Consider the following 27463-nt stretch of genomic DNA (forward strand, 5'->3'; position numbering starts at 1 on the left):
AGCCGAAGAAGCAAAGCTCTCGATTTACTGGACTGTCTACGTTTCACCTCTCTGATAGCTCTTTTATTGGGGTGGGGGAACTGCTGCTTCTCCGCCTCAAAAGGAGTCAGTCGACAGGGTTTGGACATCTAATCAGGATGCCCCCTGGGTGTCTCTTATGGGGGTTTTCCAGGCACGTCCCACTGAGAGCAGACACCAGGGTAGACCCAGTACTTGCTGGAAGGACTATATATCCCATCTGGCCTTGGGAACATCCTGGGACACCCAAGAATGAGTGGGAGGAAGTTGCTGGCGAGAGGGATGTCCGGGTTTCCCTCCTGGACCTGTTGCCCCTTGCGACCCAATCTCAGATAATCAGAAGACAATGAATGGATGGATAGAAGTAGGTTTACAACTATAACATCAGGCGAAATGCTTAGGTATGCAAACCCCACAGCTCTTTTTGTTTGTTAAATATTAGAAAATCGCATTTCAGTTTGCTGTTTTAACGTGAAAAAGCTCATTGGGGATGAATACTTTTGCAGGGTGCAGTATTTCTGACAGCAAAATAGCCTTGGCTTTGCATTAGGATTGAGATTTTTCAGTCGTCGCGGTATAAAAAACAGAAGCTCGACATTAGTGACAGTATAATAGGCAGATTTGAAAATAAATGAAAGAAGGAACAGCATGTAGACGACAGGTGGTTGAAGAATGAGACCAGGGAGAGAGATGACGTGAACTCCAAGCCAGCTACATTTCAGCTCAGTCAGTGTGACCGTGTCTGAGCAGACGCACTGCTGCTGCTGCTGAGAGCCAACGCTGAAAACCTGCATTTTTCTCATTAGCACAACAGCGTTGGCTTCCCTTGCACCTAGTTTGCTTCGGAGAGTACAAATGAGGTTTTAGCAGCGGAGAGGGAGATTGATGCAGGACAAACAAGATGGTGCTTTTCCAGCGTTGTGCACTGGCCCAGAACCGCACAGATAAAAGCAACAAATGTGAGGATGTCAAGTTGTGTTTTGTGTGTTTTTTTTTTTTTTTTTTTGTATTGGATAAATAATGAAAATGCTGTATCAGTTTGTAAAGAACATTCTCTGATTTTTTTTAGAATGATGGGAGAAAAAAACTGAATGTCAACAAAGAAGCGTCTCAGTGAGGATTAACAAACAAGACTCTTTGTGTGTTTAAGTGTTTGTTTGATATTGAATTAATGCTATTAAGGCCAGGAAGAGTCTACAGAGACTCCGAATAAACACACTAACACACTCCTGTTTTCCACGAGGCTGACTCGCAATATATTGTTATGAATCCAAAAGGCTGTGTGGAGTGTTCTGTGATGAATGCTTAGCAGCATTCCACTCAAAATCCCACAGACATATCTGATCTGAAGTGTAGCAGTCTTAAGGTGGCTCGGATCTCGTCTTCATGGGGTTACCTGACTGCTGCACTCAAACTGACCTTGTTGGAGGTAATGATGAATGTATTTTGGAGGTTGTTTGTGCCCGTGTGTGTTACGCTTTGCAATTCTAAACCTAGTCCTTGAGCTGATGTGGACAAATGCATCATTTTAGCAAGTATGGCCTGAAGAAACCAGAATATCGACTGCAACAAGCTTCATCAGCAGAGCAATTCCAAACATTTTCATGACACATAAAGATGTTGTTTTTGCAAGTTCTCATTTGTAAATATTAGAGCCTTGATAAATAGTGGCATACTAATACATTTTATCTGCCATCTATGCTGATTTTTCTTATTACTTTCACAGCAACCGAAAACACTGTTTTGCTGTAAATACTTGGAACCTCAGGAGCGCACAACTCTCCAGCATTGTTCTGCATCACATTGGACTGCCACAGTATGGCCTGTCTGAAAAACAGGTACCATTGGTACTGTCTCAAAGAAACCAAGGTCCATAGGGCTCACCGATCACTGTCCTACTGCCCTGATATCGGTAATCATTAAATGTAAAAACCCTCTCCGTCAACTTGTCTTTTGCTTTCAATGCCTTCTACAGGAAATTGATACTGGAAGATTCACAAAAAGGACAGGACAGGATATATAGTCCCTCCAGTGAGTTCTGGGTCTTTCCCAGGGTCTCCTTGCCCTGAAAACCTCCAAAGTGAGGCGCTCAGGGGTAATCCTGATAGCTGAGCTCCTCATCCTATCTTTAAGCCTCAGCCATGTAGACGATAAAATTTTAAAGTAAACATTTTAGATTCCATCCATTTATAACAGGTAGGAATCATTTAAAACTGCTAAGAGCAAAACAGAGTAAAGTACTTGAAGAACTTGTTTCTGGACTTAGATCTCTACAGTCGTCTACCAGCAAGTTTCCCATTTTTTTGAAAAGACATGAGTTTTTAGGTTCTTGTTTTTAGTTTTTTTTAGGGCATTTGTGCAAATGTGTACAATTTAAAGCTGATAGAAGAAATATGGACAATTCATTGTAATTTTTAGGTACTGGAATTTATTAAAGATTTCAAATATTGCCTTAAAATACTGTGATTTGTCAAAAAGTACAAAAAATATTTGTAGATGGCCATTCCTTAACATCGACCTTCCATTACCTCAACAAAAACGCTCCCATTAAAACCAGAATGTAGAGCACAAATATCAAAACCTCATGTCTCTCACCAGACAATCATCTCAACTTGCACCATCGATATCCAGTAGAGAAGCTGACGGAGACTTCATGCCATTAAAAAAACTATAAGAACAGTTTGTTAATGGCATAATTGCTGCTATATTGAATTGAGACATAGTGACTGTGGAGCCTTTTGGAGTACAGGAATCTAATGGTCCACTATCTTGCATCAGCATCTAGAGGAAGATGGATACATTGTGGTCATATAGGAATGACAATAAGGATCATCAACAATACTCAGGGAAACTGCGGTGTTATAACAATGCTAAGTTGGTTCTAAGGAGCCTGAAGTGTGCCAAGTAAACATCCTCTGCACAGTAACACCAACCCCAACCTGAATCTTTGAAACAAAGCAAAGATGGACCCATGATTGCATTCTGTTTAGACCAGATTCTGTCATTGCCATCTGAATGTCTTATTTCTCCAGGAAATGTTTTTGTAATATGTTGTTTTTGGTGAGCCTCTGTGAATTGTAACCTCATTTTAACTTCAGCTGCTTTCGTCCATCTCATTCCAGGTTTCATGTTTTGTGCATTTAGATGTGGTTATAATGGGTGGTGTTTTGAACCACTGCTGACATTCCATGATCGGGCAATCAATGCAACTTCACCGTGTTTAAGTGCCTAAATGCTCTAAGTTTCTGCTATAGGATTGTCACTTTTTTAATTTATCTTGTGCATCTAATGAAGTGGTCAATCAGTGCATGTTTTACTTGTAATGTTTATCTTTAGTTATTAGTTGTATTTCTGTTACAAATGTGCGCAAAACTCGCTATTCTGCTAATGTCGAAAAAGCACAATTTCACAATTGCAGGGTTTCCATTAAATAAGAAATGCAATTAAAATCACACATGACTAAGTTTATTCTTGTGATAACTCATTAAAAAACATGGCGGCAACTTGTGTAAACACTTATTTGAGGTATACTGTATATATTTCAGCCATGGCACTAGCGCCCATCATCAGCCATCAGAGGAGACATTGTAGCCAACAATTTCATAGAAGTGCTGTGAATTTAAAACTTCCTGTCATCTTCTTCATCTTTTTCACCAGTAATAACATTCGGTTGTTGATCTTGACTTGACAACTTGATATGAAAAAACTTTTTTCCATTGAACTTTGCAAAATACACCGATTTCGATATTGCCGAAAATCATCCAAAAGCTTGAGTTATTTTTAAAAGTTGCCGTGTTTCTATTAAGCAAATTTATTTTCAGAAATACATTTTGCACAATTTGATGGTGCATGGAAACACAGCTGTTGTCTTTCTCTTACAATTAAGGTGTTTGTCAAAAAAAAAAAAACTATTCTGTGAAAATTAATTTCCTCTGGGGAAAATACAGTCTAAAGTCGAAGCATGTTGAAGGTTTTTACTATTGCAGGAATTACGCTACCAGATCAAAAACAAAAACTAATCCTTAAAACAAATGTGTATCTGAGCATCTCATGATGTCCTGAGGTGTCTGTCCTGTTGACCCAAGCACCACATGCATATTAATCTATAGCTAAGAATAGGGACCAAGAAATTAATCTTTACTTCTGTATGACTAATGTGGGCTACATCAAAGAGTGACCTTTTGACTGAAAAAGTACCCGGACTCATGACACCAATTAAAACCACTTTGTTGAAATCCCATTAAAGATTTACCTTTGGATCTTAGAAATCTTGACATTTGTTCTATTTTCAGAATAAATGCTTGATATTTGTATTACATAAAGGATTTTTTCATATTTGTCACCTGGGGTTATATAAAAATTATGTAACTGTTTGAGCGCGGTTTATATCATTGTCTTAATGATACAGATTAAATGCTTCTCTTTGCACAAAGTGGTTAAATAAAACTTACTGAACCGGGTCCAAATGGGATCAGAATTGCAATAAAACATGTTTAGGCTTTTTGTTAATTACAATAATCTGAGAAAGACTTGGTACTTAGCAAAGCTACAAATTATTCTCTGTATCAGACCTAATCAATAATAAGGCCACATTTCAACATAAAAACTTCATTTTTATTTTAAATTATGTTTCCTGCCTAGATTTATATTAATGGAGAAACTCCAGATTAAATTCATTTATAGCTGACTCATATTCTTGCAGTCATATTTAATAAATTAGATATTATCGAAAATTAATTTATTTCAGTAACTCACATTCAATGAGTGAAACACTTTATATACACAATAATTGATGTTTTCAGGCCTTCATTTCTGTTCATTATGATGATTTTCTGCTCACAGCTAATGAAAAAAATGCGTTGAGTAGAATATTACATTAGACCAATAAAAAGCATTTTTAACACAAAAATGGGAGCTTAATGAAAAGTGATTTTAATACCTGGTATTTAATACCTGTTATTTTTAAAACGTGCTTTTAATCTGCCAAATGGCACATATTCTAATTTATTGAATATGACTCAGTATACACACACGGCATTTTTTTTCCCATAAACTGTTAAACTAAATTAGGAGAAAGTGCTGACCTGATTGTGGCAATCTGTGACAAACTATCTCCTTGAGTTTAAGTTTTAATTGCTGGGCATACATAATTTAATTTAATTCAGTTGAAGTATATGGAGCCAATTCACAACTGTCTTCTAAAGGCACTTTACAATATAAACAGCCATTCGTTCTCCATCTCCAGCGGTCATTTGACGAGAGGTTGGGTAAATGGAAATTGGACTGAATTCATATAGCGCTTTTCCAGTCATATTGACCACTCAAAGCACTTTACACTAGTGCCACATTCATCCAACTACACTCACATTTATACACCTATATGCAGATCGGTAGGCATTTTGGGGTTAAGTGCCTTACCAAGGGGCATGTCAACCTTTGACAAAACAGAAGCCACACTTTCAGACTGCAAAACAACTACGCTACCCATTAAGCCTCAGCTGCCCAAACCACATGGGCACACCTTGTCTAGGTTTAATACCTAGGAACACCCTGGGTATATCAATTAAATGCATATTTTAGGGACTGTGGAAGGAAGCTGGATTACCATCAAGAACCCCTGCCTTCACTCGGAAAACATGGAAACCCCATGTAGAAATACCTCAGCACTTTTGTCTTACAGCGTTCAAATTCCAGTCTAACAACTGTGCCACTGTGCATAACCGGTCCACTATTAAAAGCATAAACAAAAAGAAAATGTACAACTTACAGTTTGGAAAACTGTGAATTCATTCACACACATGCATGAACATCAGTATCCCACTGAGTTGCAGCTTACAAAATAGAAGTTACGATATTGTACTGTATAAATCAAAGCTTTGACAAGTAAATAGCAGAATCCATGTCTCAAAAATAAAACATATTATTACACTTTATTACAAACCAATAGAAAGCATGATGTTGCTGTCTCAGTGAAATGTGAGTCCAACGATTTGACAGACAGCAAGGCTGTCTGAATGGCAATCCTTCGAGCATGTCTGTAGATCCCCTGATGCATGACGAAAATGGATGAGAGGAGGAAGGAGTAACCGAGGGGAATTTGGTGGGCCTGACTAAATCTGGCCCACCAAATTCCCCCTCTTCACTGGAACGGTTCAAATATTTCAAACAGTAGATTAAATGTTTAACACACTAATGGAGTTTTTGGTGAGCTTTAGAAGTGAGTTTGCCACATTGTTTCTTGCCGTTACCTTGAGATGTATATTTTTCTCCTATTAAATACAGTCAATAAACCTACTACAAGTAGCTCATGCAGCAGCTAGTTGCGTCTGATGAATTTTAAATTAAATCTTATCCACACCGACACGGTCCTGCTTTTTGTTAATAGCCCATGGAACTTGGCTTCATTCATTCTTAACAAACGAATCTGTATATTTTTATTTTTGCTTTCTTGTGGAGTCTCTTGCACAAATACTGAAGTGTGTGTATCTGTTTACATTGGTATGGTAACACCAGGAGGTTTTGCTTTGCTCTAAATGAGAGCTTGGCGGGTTAAGAAGTAGCCACTGAAGTGCTATGAGCTGTATTGATTGGAAGTTCCCCACAGCATTGATTATAAGCACTATCAAACCAGACAAGCAGAGGATTTAAAGCTTGACTCCAGACAGATATTGATGGGTCAAACACTACTGTTCCACTTCACTTCAACTTCCTGTTTGTACATGTGAAATCTGAATGATTAACTTTAATTATTAAATCTGAGTGGTGAACTTCTGTGGTATTTGAAGTACTATAATTCAACCAGCGGAGCAAGTTTAATATTAAATGTGTATCTTATTCTATGTCCCTAATAATAATAATTAATAATAATAATAATAATAATAATAATAATAATAATAATCACTGGATGTTGTCTCTTTGCAGAGTTCCATGTATTCTCTGGCCCTGAAGTGTCTGATCAGCCTGTCCACAGTCATCCTGCTGGGCCTCATCATAGCCTACCATGCACGTGAGGTTCAGGTAAGTCACCTGTATAGCCTAGCCTCGTGAGACCATCTTGATCTCGCGAGCTTTCAAGGTTTCACTCGCAGATCAGTCTGGCTACTCTCCGTTAAAGAAAATTTGGAGCCGTTCACCAAACGAACGTCCAATCAGCGTTGGCTTTGAGGTGGGTTGAGGTGTGACGCAACGAGAAGCGCGACAGTTCAGTCTAAACAACATGGCGGCTTCAGCCGATGAAACTAGCGTTAGCGTGGCTATCGAGCAAGTTTTATCGAAATTACAGAGTATTCCTTTGCTGAGCTAACGAGCCTTTACCTGCAGCAGCAAGAGAAGCTTGGCTTGTGGTTCTGTTTTCGTCGTCGCTCTGTTACGAGCGACAACGAAGCATGTTGACGAGTACGTCATATGCTTCGTTGATCTGATTGGTTTATTTGGCCCGTCTATCACCAACATAGGCCAATCAGCTAACCAGTATTTTCGCCCCTTCCCAAAATTACTTCAACGGAAGGTTTCCAGATGGATATGCGGAGCAAATCTATCTGGCGGAGTCAGGTAATCTATAGCCATGTGTGGACGCGCAGTGATCTGTGATCATGTAAAAGAATAAAATGTGCTGGCAGTATATTGATAGAGGTAGTGAATTTAAATCCTGCAGAGATCCCATTTATGCATCAAAGTATATCTCCCCAATTTATATGAGTTTTGATTAAACCCATAAAAGTGCATGAAAAAGCATGCGGTTAATAAATGGCCTTCTAAAGCTCTTGTTACACACCATCTGCCACGAATGGTTTGCTATGAAAAAAGTGTGCTATATGGGTCTTAAAATGAGAAAATGTGTGTGTTTTTCTAAAACATCAAGTCTTGTCTGGCCTTTGAAGCATGTGTCCTGATTTTAATGCAATCCTGTTCTGAATAGTGCATGTATATTGGGATCAAGAGTGTGGAACTTGTGTGTTATGCTCAACTCAATCAGGGAGGGCACATTACTTTTGCTGTGATGTTACTTTATTGTGTTTTTTTTTTAAATATACATTTATTTTCAAATGACCATCTGTAAATACAATTTCAGCGCTGTATGAGTGCTACCTAGTGCTCTTTGCATTATTATTCAAATTATTCATGCTGCCAGTTTCACCATCAGTTTCTAGAAATCTACGTGCCTAGTTGAAAAAATCTTTTTTCAGTGCAGAGAGAGCACTTAATGATTTTTGCATGAGATTAAACAATGTTAATATCAAGTAATTTTGGCTACATTTCTGTAGCGTCTCTGAAAGTTGAATCATACTTTGCTGGTATGAGATCTGTGTCTTTGGAATTTTTTCCAACAGGTTTAAAAAGAATCTGGGGTAACTTAGCTTATCCCCCTTTGCCACTGAAACATATAGCTGCTACAAAAAAAGTGAGATGAGGTTGTTAGTTTTGATTTTGTGAATTTGACATTTTCTTTTTAACGAAGAGGGGCATTTTTCATTGTTTGATGAGAAGATCAAAGTAAAACTGTCTCGTTTCAATCACTGTCCAACTAAGTTGGACAGCACTAGTACAATTCAGTACTGATTTGAAATTCAGATTCAGTTGTGTTTCCCAGTTCCCATAAGGCAGCCAGCTCTGTGGGTTTTAAACACGTCCCTGCTTTAATATACAGTAGATTCTTTAAATTATTGAGCCCCTTAACAAATTGTTAGAAAACCTGATGACTGACTACTGCTGCAATAGTTTCCTCTTAATGTGGTGTGCCCTCAGCACCAAGATTGGGAAGCAATGACATATAGTTTCAATTAAATTCTAATTTCACCCCTGTTTTATAGAGTCAATAAAGAGAGGCAATGATTGCATTCTCAGATGTCTCCAATCAGCATACACATGTAGCGGTATAACTAATTGACTCCTCAGATAGATTAAATCTGTGCAAGTGGTCACTCAGTGACACCACAGATTTCTTTTGCTATAAAGATGATACTTATCCATGAAGAGGGATTAAACCAGGCTGGTAAACACAGGTCTGGTTCTAAAGTTGTTTTTAAAGCTGCTGTGTTTGGCGTTATATTAGTGGCAGCAGTGAGCTGGGCTGTTATTCTTTTTCTGTTTTGTAAGAACCTCATAAAGGAGAATTATTATCTTTTTAGTTTAGAGGAGTATTTTCTTATCTGCTATAAGACTGTTTTTGTAGTTTATGTTAAGTTCTTTTGTATGAGTGAGAGTCCACTTCTTATATTATTCCGTCCTGCTACAAATTAAACTGAGTCCAGATTAAAGTAACTCGACTTTAAACCAAGTGCAGACTGTGCTGTATGCATTAACACTGTGAACGTAATAATCAGCTTGTGAGAGAGTCAACTCTAAGTAGCAAGTCTCTGTTCCATTAGCATGCGGCACTGAAGACATTTATAATGAACTTAATTATTTTTCTGCCACTGAATAGCTGCAAAAGACCCAGCTCTTTCAAAAAACATAAATGAATGTGTATAGTATCCTCTTTACACATTAGTGGTTAAACAGTCATTTGAGTTTCTCAGGGTAATGCAGGTAAAAACGCATAAAATTAATTGTAGCTAGGTATGTTATGGTTAACAGATATAGGAAAAAAGAAAGAAAGAAACTAAGACAGAAAGAGAGAACAAAGAAACACATAATTTGGCAGCTAAAATCATAAAGTGCTACAAAAAGCTTATTTTACCTCTTCCTCTCTTTGATTCCTCTAAACTCCTTTCAGCACCGGAGCCACTCAAAGTGCAAAACTTAACACGTTTTTATTTTGGGAGTAGATTTGATATAATTAAATAAATATTCTCCAAATTGTAAGCTTGGAAAGCTTTGTACTCGCACAAGCAGGTGCAAAAATGGCCGTGTCCATGCCTTTCAGGCATTAATTTGTCTCAGTGCACAATTGTAAATTCTTGCACCCGTTTATTTTCTTCCCAATCCAGTATTTGTGCCCATAACTTTAGCAGCATGACACATTACGTAAGAGTGTTATTTTAATAATCTACACAAATAGCATTTCATGATCTGAACAGGTTCAGATGCTGGTTGTTTAGCGTGCATCAAGCTACTTAGTTGACCTCAAAATGACCTGGATAGGTGAAGCTGTTCTACATTATTTTGAAAACTACAGCTATCAGTATAGCTTTATGCTGTGCTCAGACCAGCATTAACTACACAACTGGCCTATTTCTGCTTTTTGTTTGAAAATAAATCAATATTTGTTTCTTTGATGAGGAAACAATTACACTTTGTGACTATGTAAAAAATATAGTTTATAGCAGTCTCATTGCATGTGGAATAAAGCATTCTGAAAAGACATTTGTTATTCAAGGGTTCAAAAAAATACGTTATTGGTATTAAAACAAAACAGGTGCAAAACAGCATCATTTGAATTCGTAACCTATGGCAATGCAGTGCTTCATGCAGACCAGATGAGATGCATTCAATGAGAGGACACGCACCAGGATGAAAGGCTTTAGACTTGGCTTTGGCTTTGGATAAAAGATTAGAGATTCTAGCAGGACTGAGGATCAAAGGCTTGAGCCTTGACTTGTTCTTAGAACAAAAGATTGGATGCTTGACTTGTCTTGAGATGTCATACCTAAGAATTAAGTGGGATTTGGGATGAAAGATTGGAGAACTGACTTGAGTTTAGGGCAAAATACTGGTATATGCGTGGGTTTTAGGCAAAATATTTAAAACCCTGACTTGAACTTGGGGAACATAGACTGAAGAGTTGACTTGGACTTGGGGTGAAACACTTCCGACATGGATTTGACTTTGAACAAATCTTTAAGACTTGACATTGGAACTGCAGATTTTAGCTTTGAGCCTATTGGACTTTAAATTTGAGATGAAAGACTGGAGACTTGTGTTGTACTTTGAGTGACAGACATGAGACTTGGGATAAAATTTGATTTAGAATAATAAGCTGGAGAGTTGTCTTGGACTTGGGGCAAAGATTTGACACTTGACTTGGAATCACAATCAAAGACTTGAGACATTTCTTGGATTGGTAAAATAAAATGTCATCTCTATAGACATATCTGGATGTTGATCTCTTTAAGTCCACCCTTGATGCTGACTAAAGTGGATCTTTGCTCTAGTTCAGCAGGGTTAGAGCTGCTGTGTGTTGCAGATTTTTCAGTTCTAATGCTGGTGCTTCACCAACCTTAGATGGAAAAGCATCCAAACAGGCTCATTAACATGCATTAAAAATCAGTTTGGTTAACTGTTTTTCTGTGCATCTTTCTTTAATACAAGACCTATATCAGCCTTGCTAGTTTTTAGGAAACTGCAGAGCAGTCATTTTTGTTCAGCTTATTTTGTTTTGTTTTATAGAATAATTTAAATATAGTTGTGCCCATATCGTTCACATTATGTAGTTTTCCCTCAGGTTGCTGAGATAGACCCAAGTACCCAGGTGTGTGTTGACTCCATCCAATTAATGACATTAATGAGAGCCTTAGTGGGATCGACAAAGTTTGCTTCGTGGGCCAGCAGCAAATAGATACACACTGAATGTTAAATACATGTAGAGCCAATAATAAAACTGCCATTCAACAGATCCACAGAGAACGCTGTTCAACACACAGAAACCAATAAGGCACACACATCACACACAGCCTTCACCTCTTGTAAGGCTGAAAGAATCAATCAGAAATGCTTTCATGGTTCATTATATCTATTGTGGTGTTTGTCATTTCACTGATACAATGCTACCGCAGTCATTTAGCTGGGGTTCTCATCTGAAACCCTTTCCAGTTGATGCACATTGACAATTTATTGACTATTATGGGAGCCTTGTGGGAGCCAATGAGTGTCCCCAGAGGGGTTATTATTCCCTGCAGGTAGACCATGGTATCGTACTCATCTTTGTAACATAATAGTTCAGTACTCTGACTTTTTCCCCCTTTACTTCTTCTCCAAAGCTTGGAGATTTCCAAAGGAAAAGGTCTCAATCTGGGCCCAGCCCAATCCCTATTTTTAGGGGATTGGGGACAGTGTTGAAGAATTGAAGAAACCTGAGCACAGTGCAGCATTGCATGCTTGTTTAACACCAGTCGTTAAAAATAATATTCAAAGTGCCCTTTGGCATTTTGTACTTTTGAAATTTTGGTTATATTTTTCCAACTTTTTTAGGTACAAATATGGTGCTGTCTAGCACGGGATATTTTGGACAATGTGTGTATTCCTACCCACTCCCTTGGAAAAGCCATGGTTTAGAGCAGGGATAGTCAAGTCCAGTACTCAAGGTCCGGTGTCCTGCAACTTTTATGTGTCTCTGCTTGAACACACTTGTGTCAAATAACCATCAGTAGCAAGACTCTAGAGGACTTGTCTGCTCATAACTTGGCTCCCTGGGACACATAAAACAAGCTCATACTGCTCATGCCGTACAGAAATGTTATGTGACTCCATTACATAACATCTACCAATAGGAGATTGAGTAGTTATTTTAATGTGATCCGGGCTCATAGTCCATCATATTTGCTTTTTTCTGGCCCAATGGGGATCAGAATCACAATCACTGTAAAGAAAGTGTGATAAAAAAGTTTATAGATAATAATATACAAAGGAATTAAAGTTAATGTGAGATTGGAGCATTTTTATGAACATTTATTGTCATAATTCATAAAAATGCTAAAACAAAATAACTGATATGATGTAGCTTTAGATAGGGTAGCACAATATTAGAAAATAGTGCGATAACAGTTTAACTGGGAAATACTGTAATTGCGACATAAATTGCTCTTAGTCCCCACATTTCTCATTGCTGTCTTTCTTGTATTCTCTCTCTCTCTCTCTCTCTCTCTCTCTCTCTCTCTCTCTCTCTCTCTCTCTCTCTCTCTCTTTCTCCCCCTCTCTCTCCCTCTCTCTCTCTACTGTTGGCAACTAATATATTTCAGGTGTGGATATCCACTGCTGTGAGAACCCATCCACCAGGTTAAATAGCTTATGACCAAATAAATGTGGTTTTAACACTTGAACCATATTAACCAACAAAAAGTCTGCTTCGAACATTAATATCACACAACTCTGTTGGGACAACTATACAGAATATTTGCAAAATACTGTGGAAAGGCCAAAACATATATAGATTAGTTTAAAGAGGGGTATCAATTAGCTTTACCAAAACAATAAAATATCAAAGAATTTTAATAAATTTAGGTTATTGATTTCTTTCTTTTGAACTGTAAACATATTATGCATTAATTCATATGATTTTATATTTTTTAGGTTAAAGACTGTATTGACTTTGTACAACCTGTATTTCTGAGAAACATTTACACAGAAAAAAAAAAGATTTTTGGAAAAAAGGAAACGTAATAAGGAAAAAAGTGCAAACAGCTAATTGAAGGTGGACAGTTAGGCACAAGGATCCTATGTTTTATAAATCTCTGGGTATCTGTCAATTTAAGCTTAGTTGTTACACTGTAAATTCAAATTATTTACTTTCTTTATCTTTTTGGAAGACTATTTGTATTTCTTGAAGCATGAAAAATAATTCAGCCGATCAATTTTAGGTCAATATGTGTGTGTTTTTTAATTAGAGCTCCTATTATCCATCTCAGGGTCACAAACACAATTTTAGGCATAAAATGCAAAGTTGTTAGCAAATTTAATAAAAGAGAATTTGTTCATTACTGGTTGGTCTAGACCAGTGACCTTATCTGGAAATCAGATTTATTCCTTAGACAATGAAGTTTGGATCCCTGATATCGGAGTTTTGCAGTAGATCTATTTAAAGCGTTTGTGATCAATCTGTCGGTTAAAAATCAAAGTGATTGTTCTTTACTGATAAACCAATGACTGTCAGCACTTTGAATCATCCTGTCACTGAAAAGTACTTTATAAATAAACTCGCCTTGCCTTTCTGATGTTGACAGCTGCTGTTTGATGGTAATAATGACAAAAAAGAGCCACTCATTGCCTTCCCTCTACAGATATGTGTGTGTATGGATTAACATTCATTGAAAAAAAGAGGTCTCATTTCTGCCCATAAAGTTGGAATTCACTTTCGCACAAAGTGTCCGTCATCCCCCACTCCCGCTGTGGCTGCTGCACGTGACAGGGTCGCTAATACTGGCAGGAGATTGGGAGCATGTTGAGCCGACAAGAGATATAAAATGGTCTTTTGTTAATCTACCTGAGAAGTAATTCCTTTTGATTAAATAAAGGTAGGAGTTTGGGGAGGACGCTGCCAACGTAGAGGCGGGAATCCCAGCAGGCTGGGGGAGGCAATGTTGGAATTGTGCCCAAAATCACTTTGGATAATCGCTTGAGTGAGGCAGGTGATAATATGTGCGCATTTCTACTAAAGAGCAGATGACAGCTCAACAGGGTAATTCTACAGCATGAGCTTCGACTTTTTCTTCTTTTTTTATTCCTTGAGTACTAGAATGATTTCCTGATTAAAACTGCTGGAATTCAGGAATTACTGATATGCTTTATATAATACTACAACTACTACTACTACTACTACTACTACTACTACTACTACTACTAATAATAATAATAATAATAATAATAATAATAATAATAATAATAATAATAATAATAATAATAATAATAATAATAATAGATGTAAGGCGGATAGTACAGATTAAATACCAAGATATGAACCAAACACCACATTATTGCCTTTAGATACCATCCTGAAATATGTGCCTCTTACCAAATGCAAAGCATGTAGCAGAATGTCTAATCCAATTTTAACCTATAAAACTGGGTTTAAATAGACAAAATACAAATCACTTGAATCGTTTATGGGAAACTGGAAGAAATGAGGGCTTAGGCTACATATGATGGACACATTTTTTCAGATTCTCTGTTTTTTTATTTTGAAAAGAAATTGAGAACCAAGCATCATGTTACATGTTATGTCAAAGTTGTGCACTGCTTTGTCTCGATCTATCCCATCAATTCCAACATCTTACTTTGACTACTCCTTATTAAGATCCAAGATCTCGTTTACAAAGAGAGACATGGTGCACATATAATTATTTAATCTACAGAACTACTGTGGACAACCACTGTAGCAACTAAAAACGGATTTAAAGCTGCAACTTTGAGCCACTAGGGGTGCTAGACCTGAAGCTTCCAGAGTTAGTGCCCCTGAAGGCCACTAACAATGCTGCACTGTCTCCCTCCATGTTTTCCAATCTGTAGACGAGAAAGCTCTGAGGTTAAAGGACCATAAGGTACTGTCCATATTTGTCACTGCTCCTAACCTGGAGTGTCGGCCAGAACACTTAGGCTATGTTCATACTGCAGGGAAATGCAACCCAAATCCGATCTTTTTGCCCATATGCGACCCATATCTGTCTTTTTTACGGCAGTGTGAATGGCCGATCGTTTCACCCACCCAAAAAAATCCGATTCCAGCCACTTCCATATGTGGTACTAATATGGATACGTATCGGATTTTGTCTGCAGTCCGAACATCAGGTGGCATTTTATACGTCTTTCACATCACTCCAATGTCTCCTGACTCCAACTACATATCCACTCGCAGCAGTAGCAGTTAGCGCTCCATAAAAGACTGTTGTCTTGCTACCGAACTCACCCACAAGATGTCAGCAGTGTTACAAGATTCAAGACGCTAACGTGATGACATCATCACACCCCTATTTACTGTATGCATCAAAGGACAAAAGTATGCTGAACAGAAAAAACAAAACACAAACATCACTATTTAACAATAAACTTAAGACTTCTATCAATAACGGCCTTTTGTACAGCCGTCCCAAATGTAAGATCTACATTTGTTCTAAACAAAAGACCTCCCTGCTAGGGTCAACCTAGCATCTTAGGGCTACTATCTTCATCAGGTATAGCTGGGAGGTTCACCAGGCCAGCCACAGGTTGGGTGTAAGTTTTGTCTTTTATCCGAACATCAGCTGACCTAAAGTGTCTATCAGAACTGGGGTGAACCTTGATGATGTAGCCAACTGGTCAGAGTGCCCTGGGTAGATGCGGTTCCAAAGTGATAGCTACAGCCCCTTCTTTGATGTCTTCTGTAGAGGTTTGCCATTTCTGGTAAGGCTGTAGTTCAGTAGCCTCGTGAGACCATCCTGATCTCGTGAGCTTTCAAGGTTTCACTCGCAGATCAGTCTGGCTACTCTCCGTTAAAGAAAATTTGGAGCAGTTCACCAAACGAACGTCCAATCAGCGTTGGCTTTGAGGCGGGTTGAAGTGTGACGCATCGAGAAGCGCGACAGTTCAGTCTAAAGAACATGGCGGCTTCAGCCGATGAAACTAGCGTTAGCGTGGCTATCAAGCAAGTTTTATCGGAATTACAGAGTATTTATTTGCTGAGCTAACGAGCCTTTACCTGCAGCAGCAAGAGTAGCTTGGCTTGTAGTTGTGTTTTCGTCGTCGCTCTGTTACGAGCGACGACAAATCTGATTTATTTGGCCCGTCTATCACCAACATAGGCTAATCAGCTAACCAGCATTTTCGCCCCTTCCCAAAATTACTTCAACGGAAGCTTTCCAGATGGATATGCGGAGCAAATCTATCTGGCGGAGTCAGGTAAGTAATTCAGGTAAGTACAAAGAAATGAAGCACATTCAAAAGAGGTCAGCAAGCACTTTTGCATACCTCCAACATCACCGGATCAGTAGCTCCTCTTTAGGATAAACTACCTGCAGCAGCGACCCATCTGGCCGCCCCATAAGAAGGCAGTTTAACATCACCGGATCTGGATCTCTAACACTGATGAGACATAGCCCGGTTGCTTTGAGTTGAGGATCCCCTCCACTTCCACAAGCACAGAGCCTAGGACTTCTTCTGTGACCGAATGAGCTCTAGCTGTAGTATACAGTGCTGTCTTCACAGAGTGAATTTCTCGCTCCCAAACACCACCAAAGCGAGGAGCTGCAGGGGTATTAAAATGAAACTGGATCCAAAATGGAGCCAGTAGCTGCTGTAGATCCAATGCCATGGATAAAAGAGCCTCACTTAGCTTTACATCCCCTGATCTAAAGTTTGTTCCCAAAGTTCAGCTGGTGTCCCTCTTCGAGCAATGAACCGACATAGTGCCATCAAGAATGGGTCTGTGTCGAGTGAGGTCAGTACATCCAAATGGATGGCTCTAACAGTCTAACACTTAAATATTATACCCCATCTTTTTCCCAAACGACGGCCAATTTCAAATGGCCCAAAGCAGTCAGTTCCAGTGGAATTGAAAGCTGTTTAGAAAAGGCAGAATCAAGCTACTGGCAGATCAGACAGATGGGGCCAACATTTGTTCTAAACAAAAGACCTCCCTGCAGGCGTCTTTTGTATCTGTGCTGAAGCTCTGATGGTATGGCTCAATGTTGTTTTATACACACTTGGTGTTGGCTGAAGAGCTGGTTGTTGTATAGTTTGCTGAGGGGAAGCAGTTGGAATATTCATCGGCACGTAGTTTGTTGTTGAGCTAAATACCAGGGTAGAAGGAGCTGGAGGAGGTAATGGTGCACACTATGGGATTAGTGGTTGAGTGTGACTGCTGGTTTTATGAGTACTCCTTGCCTGTCCATAACTCCATCCTGTTTGTGCCACTGGTGAAGTCATCGATGACCGACCCTGTTTAGTTTCCAGAACCTGACCTCCCAAAATCTGAAGTTCACTCATAATTTTTTTTCAGGCGTTCCAGGACAGGCTGGTTCTCGAAGGTTTCATTTTCCTCCACCTCAGTTACGCAACATGGCGGCGGTGGCCACTCCTCATCCTCACTGTTGACAGGAAGGTCAGGAGGGTTGGCACATTCATGTTGAACGTCATGGGCAGCATTCATTACCTGTCTGCAATGCTCTTAACACTTCCAGATCTGCTCAAATGCATTGTTGTGACTGCTGGAGGAAGAACCTTTCCCACTGAAGCTTTTCTAAGTCTGATCTTAGTGACCTAGTTTCATTCATAATGGAAAAAGGCACTGTGTGATGTAGGATGGCTCTATAACCTTTCCTTCGTTCTGTCAGAGAAATGCTGCTGGGCTAAATGATTATCTAGTTCATGCAGTAGAATACCTCTTGTATAATGTGTGAAAGCTTCCCAAGTGAGAGGTGCTTCAGCAGATGATGGAGCAGCACATGGGGAGTTGAGGGGGGTCTTCTTGGCCAATCCCTACTGATGAGACCTTGTAAATACTAAGATGGTGTAAATCAAGCTCATAATCTTCATAACATTGTGGGGGTTGAATTTGGCGTTTAGGAGGTGTGCCACTGGTTCTAAAATCCTGATCGTCTTCCATCTTTAGGGGGTTAAGGCAATGTGTCCAGCTCGAAGGACCATTAATGGCATTAATGTAGTTGAGACAGGTCTCCTCCATATTATAGTGCAGCAAACATATTGCCCCTTTTTACGCTGTCTACACTCCTTTAACCAACAGCCTTCCTTTTTATAATGCTTTTCCTCTGTTTAAATTAGTTTAGAAACTATCCCCATTGTTCTTCCTTCTCTAGGTTTTTTTAGCAGTTTGGCAACCAACCCAAAGGATCATTATCGCCACCTACTGTTCTGGAGTATGGCATCATTTTTCTTTGAACTCACGTTTGCTTCTGAGAGATTTTGCGAGATTTCCCATCTGAATGTTCCCGACTGAAATCTGTTCGTGTATGGTATGTTGTGCTGCTTGCCCTTTGACCAGACTCCACACACTGTACGAGCAAACCTGTTATATGTACCACTTTTTATCGTTATCTGTGGTGTCCGTCTGGCTTTGAAAATCGGTCGAGAATTTAAAAATCTTGCAGTGTGAACTACACATAACCCCACAACTTTCTGAGCAAAATTTAAATGCATTTATTTGTAGAGAATAATAATGAACTAACCAAACATTGACAGATATCTGAATTATTTCTCCTTTAAACTAATTGCAGGAGTTTGAAAGCAATGTGCCGAGAGAGAGGCGTTCTCTTTCGACACAGAGAGCCTAAATCACCCAGTCAGCTGAAAGCCGGTGAGGGGAACAAGTTGCAGTGCAGTAGCAGCGGACGTCTCAGAGCATGTCCAAGCATTTTTAAAATTAAGCAATATATCAGTTCACTGAGCAGATATTTTTGGGTTATATAGCTAACTTCTCACCTAAAAACATCCTTAAATTTATTTTTATGTCACAGCAAGTGTAATATATCCAACTACAGTATATTCACAGCTTTTTCTCTCCTCCTGTCACTTCTCTCCGCCATTGCTGCCCCTGCTTGACCAATCCGCTCCGACCCACAATGAATCATGGAAAATGGTTGGCCATGAAAGATACACCAGACCAGTTCTTCAAATCTGGGAAAAGAATGACACATTTGTCAGCCGCATTTGAAGGAGCCTTAGAAGGTGTCATGAATTGGGACTTCATCGGCCTACAGATGCAGCCTTCGAAGGATGCAGTCCCTGAATTGAGACCTGTTAACAACACTATGAGGATGTCATACATTTTAATTTAACACAGATGCCACATTACATTAATCGTTCTCGTTAGTGCACAACGATTAATTATTAGGAGTTTATAAAAAGCATTATTAAACTTTTTTGAAGTTTAACAAAACTGTCAAACTTTTACAAAAGTTTAATAAAGTAAGTTTATTAGAAAAAAATTATGCAAGCTTTTAAAATTCAAACCCTTTTATTATTGTTATTATTTCTGGGCTACTGCTGTTTCCTGGTCTTTCTGACTTTGGGTTTGAGGAAAAATGAGTCTAAAGATCAGCAGGAGGCTTTTTAGCTGTGCCCTTTTTTTTTTTTTTCCTTCTCATTGTTTTCCTCTACGTGTAAAATTTAACAATAACTTTGGCAAACTTCACAAAAAGCTCTGAATATCACCTTACACTGGCTGCATCTAGTTATAAACCGTTTTTCAGACTTTGTTGTGGCAGTTTTTCCTTGTTTTTGATATAGTTTCCGTTATATTCTGTATGCATCAAAATGCATTTTGTTTTATTTTGGGAGTATCCTCGCCCGCAGCTGCTCATGATGTGGGACGCTGCTGCATATTTCGGTTGACACCAAGCGCGGCTCTGTGACGATGACTGCAGCTCTGCGTTCTTTATATTTCAGAAAGGCAGCTGTCGCATAATTTTTTGCCTTTCCACAATGTGACTGAGTAAAATGTGGGACAACGTTTCGGTTTGTGGGAACCGGGACAGGAGTAAAAAAATGCAGCACAATACCGGACTTCTGCTCACCCTTTGAATACTAATGTTCTCATTATGCACACTTGATGTGAATGGCCTTTGTGTATTTTTAACCATTTTAAATAAGAAAAAAAGTTTGGGGTGTGATTTATTCCTCACCAGGAAGTACCTTTTCATTAATTTATTTTCTTTATTTGTTTGGATGCATTAGTGAAAATGTTCAGTGTTGTTTAAATTTATACTTAATATCCATATGAACATGTTAGAAAATCAAGCTTCCATAAGGTATCCTATTATTTCCTAACATTAATCTAGAAGCAAGTGGTTATTAGAAGCTCTTAAATGGAAACAGATCAGTGCAGTGGCAATTTGGTTCACTCTGTTCCTGTCTCTGGTTTTTTTGTCTTTGTGTTGACCCTGTGATGAACCGACTAACTCTCCAGTGGTGCACACTGTCCTTTACCCACTGACTGCAGGGACCGGCCCCAGCTCTCTCCCACACTGGAAGAACGGGATAGGTGTGCAGGAAACTAATGGGTGGATAAAAAAAAATACTTTTAGAATATACATTAAAAACTGGTACTAATTCTACAGTGGACTGTAAAAAAAAAAAAAAAAAAAGCATGTGTTGTACATGAGCTGTGAGCTGCTTGCTATGTCTGTGCCTGCTGTACCTCACAGGTAAACTAAAAACCATTTTAACATTAAAGGCTTTGTCTTTATCTCAGTAGTTCTTTAAGGCCGGTGGGGATGCAAGGAGGTGGGATTGTTGTAAACAGCTTTTACTCTCTGTGACTGAAAACTACACTAAATGAAAATCATAATGCTTTTTACCTTACTATATTAGTTTTTCTTCAAGCCTTCCATAATAACAGCTATAGAAAAACGGTGTAATTACATGCTGCAGCTGCTTCCTGGCACTGAGAGAGTGGGGTGTCCCTGAGATTTATTCATTACTTCTGTGTGAATTCAAACCTGCACCTAAGAAGACTACGTCAGACCATAGACATTTTATGATATTTTTGCATCTGCCCTTCTGGCTCCACCCCTGTTTACCTCCGTGGCTGAACAGGTTGAATGCGTTGCATGCTGCAAGGGTAGCTGGTTGTTATTGTTGAATTCACCGGGGACAAACACACAGACCCGCATTGTGAGAAGTATTGTCATGGAAAATGAAGGTGTTATTCAGTGAATATCTCATTCAGAGATCAGACAGACTCCCTAGAGTATTTTGACCCCCATCTTGCAGGATATTACACACAAACCGCATGTATGTGTTTTTATAAGACATTCATTCAGCAGTCTCTGGGATGTGAACGCTGTTATCAGGTGTAACTGGCATTTCCGATTCCTCTCTCTTTCTCTCTCTCTCTCTCTGAACTCCTCTCATCTCCCTCTCCTCACTCACGTCTTTTATCTTAGTACGTTTTGTTTACCACCAGAAGTATGTGTCTCCGTCTTTCTTCCCTCTGTCTTTTGCCTCCTGCTCCTCAGACATTTTCAGATTAGATTTCTTCTCTTTTTTTTCCCCCCTCCAACGGGCTTCAATTCAATTTTGCTGTGGAGTCCCAGATCCCTTTCTCCAGACTCCTCTTACTCCCTTGTTACACAGCATTCAGCTTCTCACCTGCTCCTCTTTGCCCCGGTTGAACTTTCACACTCGTGAATTTTTCTCACTCCCTTCTTTTTTTTTTTATTCATGTGTCATCGAGGAGTAAAAGGACGACCAAAAGAGTTTGATGGTCTTTTCTCACTGAGTCGCTCTGCATCGTCTTCATTTGCATTCCCTTATATTATTGCCTCTCTAAAAGGCTTCAGGTCTTACAGTTTAAGCTCCTGTGTAATCTGTTGGGGACAACCCAAAGTCATTGTGGTTAGCCTAAAAGGTGCAATTAGGTTGGTTATCATCACTGACTACAATGGCTTTGTTTGTCTAATTAACATGACAAAAGAAGAATGCTGCAACTGCTTCTTAATTAATGACTGAGGATTTTAATGTTGTTAGAAACTTTCTGTTAAACAGACGTTTTCATAGATTTTGTAGCCATGGCGCACATGTGTAACGTGCATTTGAGAGCCGTGGTGCTCAATTTACCAAACATCTGAAACAATTAAGTTAGTCTGGTTTACGTGGAGAACGAATCATGAAATCTACAGTGTCAAATTGGTAGTAAGGGGATGCTAGAGCTTTCATTTTATATGGGATCACCTTTTCCTAAATTGTTGAAACAAAACGTAGCTAGGTGATGGGGCAACAATAGCCATGTTGCCGTCAACTTTTTTATGAGCATTTTGAAGTATCGCATTAGAGAAAGTTGATGGTAACAGCAAAATTCAAAATCACTTCCTCAATTTCACAAAAAAGTTTTTTTTGTCATGCTCACTTGAGGTGGTTTTTAAGGCTTTTCCAAAAATTAGATAATGCACTAAACGGGAGATGGAAACACATTTGCTGAGTAAATTCTCACGTAGCGAACATTTACCTCACATGGCGTATCAATTGTTTCCACTGTTGCAGTCCGGATATTTCCATAACACCTGAAAACATGGCTGGCATTCTCCGGACAGCATGTAACATCACCAGTACTAGTTGACATGACAGAATGATTACAACTTGCCCCTTAGTAACACACTCCCCCATTTTTTTCTGATGTGTGGTCCATGCTAGTTTGCCACCTCTACTTCCTGTTTATTATAGCCATGCATAAAATCAACTTTTGACAAAATTATGCCTTATGTAGCCTGGTTAATTTGCTCCAAACCACTCGATTGAAACACGCCTAATTCACACTTTTTTTTTTTTTCACCTATTATGCAACATTTTAATCGTTCACTCAAAAGTCGCATGACAATAGGATGGAAACATTACTACTGTGATCTTGTCCAACAGTCTTCGGAGACAAGCCCATTCTAGCTGACTCTCTGTGTCATTGTGCAGTCTTACTCTGGTGTGAATAAGACCTAATTAAGGACATTTCTATTTAAACGCAAACAGGGATAAATTGTTAATATTGTTTTGCTTGTGGCCTCAGAGTGTTTCAAAAGGTTTTCTTATTTTCCATGGAATTGTAGAAAGTGGCAGGGATAAGTGACAAAGGGATGAGATTTTAAATGTTTGAATTGTGATCTTTGCAGTATTTGTGATCTGATAGCTTAGCCTCCAACACTATTGAGGATACGTGCTTAATTTTTAAACCAGTTTATCCGAATGTAGAAATGAACAACATGCTTTTACAAGGCATTTTCCTGTTTCACCTTTTAACTACTTTACTTGTGTACTCAGTGAAGTGAAAAATAGCCTCCTCCGCTAGACCTCTAACCACCCTCCTACAAAGATAATGGATGCCCAGATGTTTTATTTCAATCATTTATCTGGGTTCTGACTCATAAAAGTTTCTAACTCGGTCCTTAACGCTGCACATCTATGACCGATTTGGAGTCTGATGGGAGTCTGATGTGTGTCATTAAAGAGACAACAGCTAACGTGTCCATATCTGTTGACCTTTCAGACCTTTCAGGTGACTTTGTAGTCACCATGTGCAAAATACCCTGGTCTCTCGTCTACTTGGGTGCTTGTTTAAGCCAATCCACAAAAACAACTGCAGGTGTAATTTGGGCCACATTTGAAGCAAAATTCAGAGATTGGAAACTCAGATTAAAGAGCAGAAGTTCCACAAATCATCTCATTGAGGATTTAGAGAAGAGTTTAAGAAGCTATACTTTAGTCAGTAGATAAGGGCAAGTTAGGGCATAAAACTATTTGTAATAACCAATTTATATATTGATAGTTTTGTTCTTTTTCTTTTACCGGTTTCTCATCTGAATGATGTCTGCTTGTAGATTTTTGCAAGTTCTTAAGTGCTTATTCAGATGGTTATTTGTGGCTACTCAGCTCTGCTGTGTAATTTACATGAAAGCACAAAATTGGACTTTTACCAGCCATCAAATCTTGCTCATTATTACTGCCTAAAAAGTTCCTGCTCAACATCTATTGCAATCAGCTCAGATTTGTGCTGCTTAGAGCTTTTTAGGGGTAATTCATGCCTTGCGTAGAAAATAATCACACATATTTAGCTTAAATCATACTTTAAATTTTGTACCATAGTATGCATTATATTTTTCTCTGCTGTTGACATGTTTGTAATATTTTTGTCTTTTGATATTCCAGGCAGCGGGCAAGAGGCACATACTCCCTGAACATTTAGTCATGTGCATACAGACACTAGTAAAAGAAAATATTAAAATACTTGGTTAATTAAATTTGCATTTCTTTTGTTTAATGGGCTCTGGAAGGGGACCAGAACAATCCCACGCATGCACAGGGAGAACAGGCAAGATTTAAACTGGCAACCCTCATGTTGGGAGACAACAATGCCAACCACAGGACCCGCTGTGCAGACCTGTGGGGATATTTAGCGGTTTATTATCTACACATTCACAAAAGTTGACAATAATTTCTTCCCCCCTTAAACTATCATCTCTTAATTCTTGATTTATTCTGTTGTAAAAATAATCTAAATGTGTGTAGAAAAAAAAAGAAAACTATTGCTGTTAGTGTGGTATCAGGATTAACTCAGTTGTAACAATGCCTCTTGTCAGCTCTTCAGTAGTGTGCCTTACTGAGGAAGAAAAAAACAAATGTATTAACAGAGATAAGAAGGAGGCCTTTTCCTGCCTGCAGTGTAAGACACCGAGTACTGGTCTCATCATTCAAGAAAAGCCTATCAGACAAATATAAAATGATGAGGAATTGCTCTGCTACAGAGGGATTTCAAAGCCGTCCTTGACAGTGTCTCTTTCAATCCCTGCAGTTACTGTTAACCTTTCTGTTGTTTTCTGTGTACTTTTGTTGTCTCTACAACTACTTTGCAGCTGTGTTCCACAAAGTAATAGATATATTCATGCTTTTAGACCCAGATATGGATTCAGTGACTAATTTTCGGATCTATCCATCTTTTGCTGCGGGGTTGAGCAGCGGTTGCTCATTGTTTATCTCTGCAAGCAGTGACAGCAGTATTAGAGGATTTAATGTCACGGGGTGACCCTTTTGTTGTTGATGAAAAATGAAATGGAAAGAAACTAGTTGAAATCCTTGGCAAGGCAATAAATGTTCCAATTTGCCATAAAATGTTGACACATTAAGCACCTCTCCTACTCAACATGAACAGTATTGATAAATGATTGGATTATTTGTATTTTATTTCCAATATTTAGAAGATGGTGGTTGTTGGTTACTTTCTTGTCTTTTGATTAGCAAAGTCAAAGCAAGTAATTTAAAACTCTTGCTACTGTACTTTCATTCATTTTGATTCGGTTTAATCTGCACATCTAGCTAGTTACTATAATTTTGAATTAACTAATATTAACTAAGGAGGTGCTGATTAAGAATTTATTTCCCCTATATCCATTGGTGTCCTTTGGGCTTATTAATTTGCCATTATTGAGTCTGTGTCCAAGACTGCATTACAGTTGTTATAATCAATGTCATGTATATTAGAGATGCACTATATGTCAGATCACAGTCCTCATTGCAGTATGACCAGTGAGTGAAATTTTGCAGTGGTAAAGGACTTCATGGATAAATATTTAAAATATTTGCCTGGACATTATATTTCATTAATGCCCTGCATGAATATTCTGCAGGCCAATGATATATTCTTCCCTGTTGGATAAACTATTAGTGCCCTTGATACCTAGACAGTTTACTGGCTGAGATACTAAAGTGCACAAAGAGTGATCATGCTAAAAGAAAAGAAATAAAAGAGTCAGAGATATTCAATTATTAATTGTAATTAATTGTAATAAATTTTGCGATCGCTATGTTCAGCAATAATAACAAATAACATGTTTTCCCTAATATTGTACAGCCCAAACATATTCGCTCAAAAACAGTGGCTAATATGGCTAAATTAAAATAACACCCTGCTTTTAATTAGCATTACATGGATGTTATTTTTTTATTTTTGCTTGTTTTGGGCTTTTTTGTCAGCAACAGCTGTTCTAATATCAGATTAGCTATATTAACAAAGCTATTAGAATTTCACTTGAAAGGCTGATAGCGTTTGTAGTCAAAGATCTATCTGCCTCAGGACATACAGCTAACTTACATCTTACTCCTGCAGTTAGTATTTTCATGCAGCAGTTTTCTTTAATGCTAGGCTAATGCTAGCATTTTACTCTCTATTTTGATATGACTCATTGATAAATCAGCTCCTAACCTATTTGATTGCCGTATGCAGACAAAATTTTGAGAAATTCTTCTCCTGCTCCATGAACTTAGTGTTTTGCAGAGTTGATGACGGGATTACTCAGATAGACAGATGGGAAACTGCCACAGCCAATACAGTCTCTATCACGCTCAGTGACTACCATTGTAAAGGATGAGATTATTAGATTATTATGGAAAATATAGATTTGTCCAATCAACAAACCACAGACAGTGCACCGGTATCACTAGATACTGATAATTCAGAAATACATTGATTAAGACATAGTAACATTATAGGCATTGCTGAGATTAAAGCTATTTATTTATTTTTCCCTGTAAGTAGTTCTGCGTTTGTCTGTGACATTAGTTTAACAATACAATCAAAGGCTCAGCCTTAGTTTGTGAAGTAATGCTTTGAATGTTTCACTTAAGGTTCAGCAAACTTTGACTTCTCGGTCAATGTTTTAGCAATTTTCTTTGTATAGACAGAAAAATAAAATTGCAAGTCTCGGGATTGCTTGTGTAACAGCACATTCATATTGTTGGGAGACACCACTCCAGTAATACTGACTTGTTTAGTTTCAGTAATTGTCCGTATTAATTTATTTACTGCCGTTCGAGTCGCGATAGTTAAAACCAACATTAACTCACTATTGGAGTGTTGTGATTGACGGCCTTATCTGAACAACCCCTTTCCATTAGACTGAGTTAAGTACAAGACCAATTGACTGTGATTGCTCAGACATAATGGAGACTGAGAAGAGAAATGTATGGGTCTTCTAAAGTGTAAATCAAGACAAAACCCATTAGGACAGCAGCTGATGGAACAGTGAAACACCATGAATCAGTTGTGATTCAGCTGGCTAATCAGATAGATAATTTTAAGGCCTAACACCAGACAACGCTCAAAGTTATACATTTAATGGAAAGGGGAAATCAAATAAAGTTCTCTGACAGATTTCCTCTGTTTCTCCATTTTGTTTTGTTACTCTTAAGTATTTCAGATCATCAAACTAATCTTAATATCAGACAGAGTAAACCCAAAATGCAGTTTTCAAATGATTTCATTTATTTAGGGAGAAAAGCAATCCAGTTCTATCCTATAAACAGTAATGGCCTCTAAACCTAATAA

At 38.4% G+C, this 27463-nt stretch overlaps 1 protein-coding gene across 2 annotated transcripts in view; it reads left to right on the top strand.

Moving 5' to 3' along the window:
• The window catches only part of kcnn3 (potassium intermediate/small conductance calcium-activated channel, subfamily N, member 3), an 82470-nt gene that overhangs the window by 23171 nt on the left and 31836 nt on the right, over positions 1-27463 (top strand). For both annotated transcript variants that reach the window (XM_036134272.1, XM_036134281.1), the window contains exon 3: positions 6940-7035. In XM_036134272.1, coding sequence (XP_035990165.1) covers positions 6940-7035 — 96 coding nt within the window. The remainder of the gene's footprint in view (positions 1-6939; positions 7036-27463) is intronic.

The sequence above is a fragment of the Fundulus heteroclitus genome, chromosome 3 (genome assembly GCF_011125445.2).
Source record: "Fundulus heteroclitus isolate FHET01 chromosome 3, MU-UCD_Fhet_4.1, whole genome shotgun sequence".
NCBI lineage: Eukaryota > Metazoa > Chordata > Actinopteri > Cyprinodontiformes > Fundulidae > Fundulus > Fundulus heteroclitus.